Raw genomic sequence first — 9,857 nt, 5'->3', positions numbered from 1 at the left:
TGTGTGTGTGAGAGAGTGTGAGCGTGAGCGAGAGAGCGCCGTATTGATTTGTGGCAGGGGCTCTCTCTAGTTAGGGTAACACCGGGGGAAGTTCTCCCCCACCCCGTTGCTCTCAGCGAGGCCCAGGCCGGGGAGCCGCCGAGGAGAAGCTGCTGGAGGGGAGCGAGGTGGGAGGGTGTCAGAAGCAAGGGGGTGCGCGGGAGGAGCGGCGGCAGAGCACGGGGGGGGAGGGCGCCAGGCGCGGCGCCGTCCCGCCTCACACGCGCTCGGCAGCAGCACTGAGGAGCCCGCGGTCAGGCGGCGGAGCGTGGCCCTCTCGAGTATCCGCGCTGCGCTGCGCTCCGCTCCGGCGGCAGCTGCAGCCTCCCTCCAGCTGCGCCTCCCGGCCGCCGGTCCGGCGCTGGCGGGGAGCGAAGAGGATGCAGCCGGCTCCTTTAGCCATGTTGGATCCCACGGGTAAGTCGCGAAGCTGGGCACCGAGCGGGCGGCCCGGCCCCGTGCCCGGAGGCAGGGGCGTTGATCCCTGCGCTGCCCGAGCTGCGGGGCAGAGGGAGGGCGGCTCTCCCCGGCCGCGAGGAGCCCGGAGCTGCTCTGAAGTTGTGGGGCACCAACACCCGCAGCTGGCTGCCCGTGGCTGGAAACCCGCTAGGACCCCGCACCCCCCTGCAGCCTTTTGTTTCTGCCCTCAGCGCTGCGTAGCCAGGTTTCTTTCTCCATCGTGCAATCAAGCCGTAACTTTTCTGCCCTGGGGTACTGCAGTGCACATAAATCTATGGGGAGTAAATCAACTGGGAAGGCTGCTTTTTCTTCCAGCTCTCTTTCCCAAGCTCTGGAGCTGGTCAAAGAGCTACTGGAGGAGTCTCACGCTGCTCAGGTAGTCGAGAGACACCACCAGGCACTTTTTGATTTAGCTTGAAAACCGTTTTTAAAGGTAATCTAGGTCATTATAGTTGCTCTTATGTGTATTCGTTGTTTATTCAACCAGCCCTGGTGCATAGATGCTAGGACTCACCTATGCAGGCGATGGGCTGAAAGCAATACACTTGTTGAGTATTATTAAGTTCTGCATTTGACATTTCTGATTGCAACATTGAGAGGATAGCATGGAAATACCAGTGCCCCGGCCCCTCACCCAATATTGCAAATCTTGATTTTTCACAAGGAAAGATCTATTCCCTGGTAATCTCTATGGGATGCAGTACTGCAGATTTGTCAGTTCATTTATAAATTCTTGCACTTGCAATGAAGGAAATAATTTCCTGCTCAGCTGAAGCCCAATTGATCACCTTCTTAAACAGCAATCTAAAAACATATTACAGGGTGCCTAACAACTGAAAGAGCAGTAAGGGAGGAATGTAGAGATAGGTAATTCAGTTTGAAATGGAAAGTTTGTCTTTTACCATTTTAGTTAATACTACTTGAGGTTAAAAGAGGAACCTATTCTATATGATATGGGACAGTTCTAGGGTATTGGTGGGTTATAATCCCTTGCTACAAATGAACTCATTCTCATTCTGCTCTTCCTTGTCACTTTCATTTATCATATTAGGACACTTAAAACATTTTCAATTAACTTTTTTCCATTTAGCTGTTGCCTTATTTTCATGGAATCACTGTAAGGATATTGTAACATAGAAATGGACTTCGTATGTGTGTATATAAAGACTGTGGAAAAATATCCTTATCTCTTTGCTGAAAATTAACAGTTGCTATGCTTGAGCAGGTTGGAGTGTCTGGAGATCAGGGTACAGAGTTAGCTCTGGCTCTCTTCCACTTATAGAAGGTTTACGGCTATGATGGCGATATACAGTATTCAGTAGTAGAAACAATTCCACTCGAACTTCTGACTGTCGCTGTTGTAATACCCACATGATAACTGGTTTAATTTTTTTTTTTACTTTATAGTTGTAATTGAGAGACTCATTGCTAAACTAGTCTGCCTCTGAAAAGGTTTGTTTTCTGTTCCTAAGTGTATAGTTTGTGTGCTGGAAAATACACGTAAAAGTGAGGTTAAATATTTGATTATTCTCTTAAAGTTCATTAAAGTCAAGATAATACAGAAAGTATTGGTGGTAGTTCTTGTGTATGGTGTTCAGTATGGAATATGGAGACCTTGCCTTTACCCAAAGATCAGAACAGCTATCAAAAAGGATGTATTAGATGGTTTGCTTTTTTTTGTTTTGTTTGTTTTTTACATGGCAGTTTTGAAGAAAAATAATATCTGGGAATAAATGGTAATAGCAAAGATTTATTTAGAGTTTTCTCTATCTGACTTAAATATTTATTCAGTTAAATGACTGGTTAAAGTGACAGTTTAATTATTTATTGGTGAAACAATTGTTGCCAGAGCAATGAAGTCATAGTGATACTCCACAATATCACTTACTATAGCCAAACTACTTACAGTATCAAGGTAGTTTTTTTTCTTAAGGTCTACTCAAAAACCTCAGCAACATTTTAAAAGGACTAGACTATACAATATACTCATGAGTTCTACTACACAAATATATACTGGAGATAAGAGGTAGGACTGATAAAAGCTGCTATCTTGTGCCTTGTAACGAATGCAATTGCAAATGGTTTAATTAGTTTCAGCATGCTGGACAAGTCAAGCATTTAATCAGAAAAGAGCAAGTAATCACCAAAAGCAGGTCTGAGATATCTTTTAAACATATCAGCCCATCACATTGAACTTATCCTACATTGCCTCCTAAAGCTAAATGTCGTCCCTGTGGCACGGATTTTTAAAAATTACACAATGAAAAATATAGCCAAAAAGAGATGGTGTTGAAGTGAAGACTGAGTAATTAAACATTATTCATGTAGCCCCAAAGACATACAAACATCATCTCTTACATATTAGCTTCATAGCTAGAAAATATTAGATGCAGTGTCTGTAATATCCCTTTGATATTATATGTTATGTTACAGAGGGTTAACATGCATTACATGATTCTTTGTAACATATGTAATGTAAAACATTGAAAATGTAACCTTTTCCTCATACAAGTCTTTCTCCTGTAGAGCTGGGATGTTAATATACATTGCATACAACATTAATTAGAGACAAGTCTCTTCACATCTATATCACCTTGACCAGAGCAAGGTGATGAAATAGTGTGGTGATCTCCCAAAAAATGTGCTTTGCACTGTGCAAGGTGAATTTAAACCTTTTGGAGTTTGATTGCAGATTATAGATGGCTTTTCTAGAGCTGACTAGTCATGCCTCTCAGGTCTCTTTCTCCACACAGACCCACTCCATCGTAAAGTTATACCTTCCCTTTCACAGCCTCACTTTTCCCCTGTTCCAGACTCATGCCCTCAGCTCTAGGGTTGCACCATTTCATTCTGGCAGAAACTGAACTAAGGACTTCTCACCAAATCATACATCATCTGTCAATGCAGACACACTCTTCCCACAAATAGAATTCTGCTGGCTGTTGTGAAAGGGGGGCCTCCAGTATATTTTTCTCAGTTGCTGATGAATGCACAGGGGATTCTCCTGACTGTTTCCCCATCTCTAGGTAATGGGGAAGGATTTGAACTTCGCTGTGTTTCCTCTCTTGATTCCTGGGATGATGATCTGTACTTCTCACCACACCCAACTACTGTATGTGTATGTAAACTCCAGATGCCTTTCTCCTCCTGTCTCTGAGCTGCTGAGAGGAGATTCTATTTTCTTTCCATGGAGGGGGAATAGTGTGGCTTAGGGTCTCAGATAGATACTTTGCCTGATAAATGTTTATTAAGCAGAGCAGAAAGTGCTAGTGGAGTTATTTCTTTTCTTGAACAATTTAAGACCATGCCAGACACAGAACAGATCAATGGTGTGGAAATTAGCACCATCTATCTATTTAATCTATTTCTTGGATTTTTATGTATCTGTGACATTCCCCAGGGTACAATCTGTACTGATGGACAACTGTGTCCCCTCAACGCTCCAACCTGGGGTGACTTTTACCCTGCTTTGCTGAGAGAGCAACTACTCCTGGTCAGCTCTCAGACAGCCTCCAGCATCTAAATCCCACCCAGCTATATTGTAAGAGTGCTCTATCCAGCCACCAATGAATTATACTGCAGGGCAACACCAGCAAACTCCCAGTCCCACACTTCCCCCCAAAATGTGTGTCTTGTACTGCCCAGCACCCTCCTGAATCATACAAGTTCATATAAAGTCCATCATTTCATTAATAAAAAATGATATGCACAAATCTTGTTATCCCAAATGAAGTTTCCCAAACACATACACATTGGTTTAGATAAAACAATTTTATTAACTACAGAAAGATAGATTACATGATTACAAGTAATTGCGGCATAAGAATCAGAATCGGTTACAAGAAAATAGAAGGTAAAACACCACTAATGCCTAACTTAACCAGCTAAATAAATTCAAAGCAAAGGTTTCTCTCACCACATGCTTCAGCAGTCTTACTGGCTGAAATCCTTTCAGCCAGGATCCCTGCCCCATTCAGTGTTAATTTATTTGTCCTTCGGGTGGTGGTAATGCTGTGAGCAGAGAGAAAGGGAGGAGTATGTTGGGGCATCTAGTCCCCTTTTTTATAATCCTCTTTTTTTGAAAGTCATCTCCATCTGAGGTTCAGGAGACATGGTCTGTGGGGATGGGAACCTCCAGCTGTTTCTTTGCCAAAATGTAGATTTATTGTTCGTACTCTTTTTCCTGCCAAAAAATGGCCACTTGACCAGGGAAGAGTCCCTTTGATTTCATTGACCCCTGGCTGAGGCATCAGTTTGCCTTTTGTCTCGGAGGAACTGGTTTGTGCCTGCTTTTTTAAACTTGGAGCATGCCTCAGCAATGTCATGCAGTAGAATTTTATAACTTTACATACAATGTTGCCACACATATTTTACTAGGTCAATTAAGAGTTTTCAAATGATACCTCACAGGGCATACTTTGTACAAAATCCATTATAGTTTTGTAAAAAGGGTGAACATAGGGATGCAGACTGCAACAATAGTCCAAGGGTGGCCAAACCACAGCTCACAAGCCACATGTGGTTCTTTTACAGTTAAAGTGTGGCTCGTTGAGGCCACCCCATTCTCTGCCTACCAGCCTATGGGGGAGGGGGTGAGGAGGAAGCTCAGGGTTCCTGCCCAGTGGGGGTGTCTTGAGACTTCAGCCATGTAGGACGCAGGCGAGAAGCCCCTAGCCCTACCACTCCACCACAGGGTTGAAGCCCTGACCTCTAGCAGGCCTGCTCAAACTTCTGAAGATTGTTGTATGTAGTTCTGAGGGTCAGTAAGTTTGGCCACCCCTGTCACTGTGGTATCAATGTTTTATCACACTGCCAGCTAATATTATTGAGGAAAATTACCAGCATAATATAGGAGTTTGTTACAGTCCTCTTTTGATTCTTGATTAGAAGCCAGGGCTCTAGTAAAGAAGATTCTATTGAGAAGTCTTTCCTGTCACTTGCTTGATTCTTGAGAAGCTGAGATATTAATAGAAAATGGGGGAATTCCAGTGAGGTCCAATTTCATATTTTACAATTTCATCTTGAATCACTATGCGTCCGTTAGCAGAGACTAACTGACTGCTAGTGAGTGCGACTTCAGCAGTAACAGGTTGGACAGTTAATAGATTTGATGAACAATCTCCTATCCTTGCAGGGGCAGATACACTGGAGAGGAATTCACCCCTAGAAAGGATTGGTAGCTGTACTAATTCCTTCCTTTACCTAGTTGTTCCAAGGGCCACTTTAATTCATTGCTGACACTCTGTAAGAGCCCTGCCAATGGAGACTGACAGAGGTGTATGCTGAATCAGAGCCTAACGATCATCTCTTTCAGTACCAGAGGAATGCTTCTGACTGAGCAACTTTGAATTGTTTTTGGCTGCAGGTAACTGTAGCTCAACCCTTTCCTCCCTGCAATGGGTAGCTATATTTACTGCATCTGAAGAAGAGAGCTGAAATCTCTCGAAAGCTTATGTCTGCAAATATTAAATTTGTTAGTCTTTAAAGTGCCACAGAACTCTCATTGCTTTTGCTGTATACAGACTTAAATGGCTACCCCTCTGGAACTATATTAAAAGAAAATCTCAAACATATTGCAACTGCCCTGTAAAAAACAAATAAAAGCTGTGGAAAATTTATGGAGATGGCAGTAGTGCTGCAGTCAATGGAACAGAAGCAGAAGGGAAATACTTTGTACTTGTAGCACCTTTCATTTGGAGATCTCAAACTGCTTTACAAATAATAATTAAGCCCAATAAACATTTATCAGGCAAAGTACCTATTTGAGGCCCTAAACCATACAAATAGTTAACATTATCTATGTATGTGATTTTTGATTTTTTAGGATGAAGAGCACTATGTACATTCAAAATAATGCTTTGTTAAGACAATAATAAATTATCAGGGTTGCCAATATATGTTACAGCCCAGGCCATTGGAGTATTTGAAATGCTAGTGGATTGGGTAGTGTTCTTTCCCTGAAATGTTTGTCAAAACTTGGCTTGTGGAATTGTTTGCAGCTTTGAGGCATTTGTATCGTTGAGATTGTAAAATGTCATGGTTTTTTTTTTGTTTTTTTGTTTTTTTTGGCAGGGACATATATGTTGCCTTAAATTCTTAAATTTATGCATGCAACTTCCACTGATGTAAAACTATACAGAAATTTTTTAAAACTGACTGTAATGTAAGTTCTATAAGTCATTTTTGATTACTGGGAGGTTTACACAGACACAGAATTTTGACGCAGTTTATGAACTGTAAGCCAAGTGTGGTAGATTACATACTAAAGTCCATTTTGAACATAAAACATTTCTGTATTAGTTCTTTTTGGAAACAACTGATTCTGAAGAGAGCAAATGATTGAGATTTCATTTTATTTTTTGGTGTGATTTTGCTGGCTTTAGAGTGTCGTGTGGGGTGAGGATACAAAATTAAGAACACTTAACTGGCTTGACCCTTCAAGTGGTTAGTTCGGAGTTGTGCTCCAGTTCTCTCTCTTCTTTAAGAGGTGCCTATAAAGGTAGCAGACTTTTAAGATGAGAGAGTTTTTCCTCAGGGTAATGTCACTATCCTAATTTTGCCCTTTGAATCTCAGTATTTCTTATGTAATTTGTGTACATTACACATTCATATGTATAGGTGTTCGTAACTTTGTCAAGTTCTTAAATATCTAAATTAATTCTTTATAAGATGTATGTATCTCCCTATTTAGTTTCTTTCACCTTTTCTTCTTTATCGAGTCAGTTTGCTTGAGGATGAGATGGGAATAAAAATTGCAACTCCTCAAGTATTTGGGCCAGATTCAATCCTGTGCCAAGATACTCAGCACAGGAGAGATGTTGGGGGAGGCTGAAAGAGGGGAATGGTCACATGCCAGATGAGAATTGCTGAAGGAGCTCTGCTGTCGTCTTGGCTCTGTCATGCCCCCTTCCGCCACAACATGCCATCCTATTCTGTGGATAAGGGGAGACTGGAATAGATCTTGGCTGTCTTTATGCATTGAGAATTCTCCTCCAGCAGGGGAATTCTTAATTGGCCATCTGTGGCCAGATTATGTCCCCTTTGCACTGCTAAAGTGGTGGGAAGAGGACAGAAATGGGGCTGAGAATCTGACCCCTTTTATGTTTGTTTGTCTTCTTATGAGATGGTGTTTTTTGTTGGTAGAGGTTAGAAGACTCTGTGTGTGGGACGTTATGGTGAAGTGGGTGAGCAAAGGTACTGAAGTTGCTGAAGACTCTTGTGGTGAAATAAAATCAGAAAACCTCTTTGGCTTCCATTGAAAAAAAACTTGAACAGCATAGATGGAATGACTAAATCAGTAACCTCTTTCAAGCAGGCTTGGCTGGTTAATGCCTGATCTGTTGTGATTAAGACTGACACTTCATGATTCTGATGTGCCATGTCATGAAAATTTGGCATGTGGTTGGATGAAGCTGTCGGGTTGGTTCTACACAGATACTCAGTGATCATTAGCCTCATGTAGAATAAAGATATGGGCCGATAGCTATGATATTTTCTTGCTTCTTGTAATGCAGGAGTTGGTGAACTATGGAGAGGAGTTTGTTCAAGCAATATGGCTGTTTCCTGTATCAATGGGACCATACCAATTTTACCAATTTTTATGGTTCTGTACACAAATAGATGAGTATGGTAAACGGGTGCTGGCATTGCTGTTGAAGTCCTCCTGGATTTGAATCGTTGGGGATTTCAATGACATTTGGACATCAGATTGGGTAGGCTGGCCTGTGTGCCAAGATCGATTGTCTTGATTTTTCCCTGGAGGCTTGAGGAACACTCTTACAGGACCAGCCATACGCTGATATTGGGTCTGCTATGTTGCCAACTCTCACAATATTTGGTGTTTTTCTTAAAGCCCCTGGTCCTGGAGTCATGGGATTATGTGAGAATTACAGCTTTCATTTAAAAAAAGATTTTTAGTCTTTATGATTTCAGAGAAAAATTTGAAAATGTGAAATTTAAGAACTCAAAAACAAGCAGGCAGATAACCTTGCTCCCAAAATATTTTTTAAAATCTCATTATTTTTAAGACAATTTTTGATTTTGGGTAGTGACTTGACACATGGTTTTTGAATGCTCGAGGTTGGCCATACTGGGTCTGCTGTAATATCTTGGATTCGTAGATCAGCATGTTGAAAGATCTGGCCATTCCCTCATGTGTTTTGGTTCTTCCACACTTCTCTCCTTCCATACAACCAATAGATCACTGAATTATGTTGCTTAGTTTTACTAGTCCCATGAGTCATATGATATTGCTTCTGTTCCCTGATTGGCTTACTTTTTGCTATTTCTCCTTCCGATTCCCTTTTTTTCACATTTGCCCACAGTGGACGTCTTCTGTTTGATTTCATTTTGAATGTTAGGAGGGTGTATTTTTAGATAGCTATAGTGATTTATTGTATTTTTTAAAATATGTCTTTATAGAATTTTGGTGAGCTATAGGCAGGAGCTCTATAATAATTATTTTAGAAATCTGTAGTTGCAATTGAAAGGTACACGTTTGCCTCAAATTTAAAACAACAAAACAATAATAAGGTTAAATGCCTTAGAGCAGGCTGACTACAGTAGGATTATCTGCAGTCTTTCACTCTTGGGTATCTGAATCCAAATCAAGATGAGATTAAATACATTTTCACCGAACATTTCCTGTTAAATAAAATAGTATCACTATAATATATCACAAACTCATTAGCTGCAGTACAGCTTTACTTCAGAAGATACAAATTGGTTTGCTTACCTGATGATTATATGAAAATTTATTTTCATGCTAACACAGCAGAGAGTTTGCTGATCTTCTTTAAAATTTACATATTTGTTTTGTCCATATAGAGCCAAATGGGAACTTTGCCTACAAAAGGATTGTTTAAGATCTGCAGGATTTGGCCTACAGATGTGAAGAACAACTTCATTACAAGTTTTATCACAGATCATTGTAAATATTATTGTCACTCACAGTCACTTCAGTTAAGTGAAACCCTATCTTATACGTGAACACAATGTATTAAAGTCTGCTACGCTCCAGCTAATCTTTATATAACTTAAGAGCCTCTCTCTCCTGCAAATATTATCCCTTCATGGGGGAAAGGGTTAAAATGAAATAGTTAGAATGGCCTTTTATTTCATACCTATACTGCCAAGATTGCAATGAAAAGCTGTTTTATATTTGTTTCCCCAACAGGGCAGTTTGCAAAACGAAAGAAGACTTCTCTTTGGTTCACAGTTTCTCTGCTGGTAGTGTCTGTGTTCATACTGACCATAGGACTTGCAGCTACCACAAGAACAGAAAATGTTACCGTGGGAGGCTATTATCCAGGAATCATTGTGAGTGGAGAAATATATTTTAGATTATCCATTATTACCAG

The 9,857-nt window shown here is 41.0% G+C and overlaps 1 protein-coding gene across 3 annotated transcripts in view; it reads left to right on the top strand.

Moving 5' to 3' along the window:
• Nucleotides 1–302: 302 nt before the first annotated feature.
• Nucleotides 303–9,857, top strand: part of TMEM255B (transmembrane protein 255B) — a 130,045-nt gene continuing 120,490 nt past the window's right edge. For all 3 annotated transcript variants that reach the window (XM_067563646.1, XM_067563645.1, XM_067563647.1), the window contains exons 1-2: nt 303–456; nt 9,674–9,816. In XM_067563646.1, the coding sequence (XP_067419747.1) occupies nt 420–456; nt 9,674–9,816 (180 nt within the window). In that variant the 5' untranslated portion in view covers nt 303–419. The remainder of the gene's footprint in view (nt 457–9,673; nt 9,817–9,857) is intronic.

This window comes from Emydura macquarii, unplaced genomic scaffold (assembly GCF_026122565.2).
Source record: "Emydura macquarii macquarii isolate MOO-44397 ecotype Brisbane River unplaced genomic scaffold, CSIRO-AGI_Emac_v2 contig_2531, whole genome shotgun sequence".
In the NCBI taxonomy this organism is placed as follows: Eukaryota; Metazoa; Chordata; order Testudines; family Chelidae; genus Emydura; species Emydura macquarii.
The sequence above is the reverse complement of the archived record's forward strand: the minus strand, read 5'-3'. Positions and strand labels throughout refer to the sequence as shown.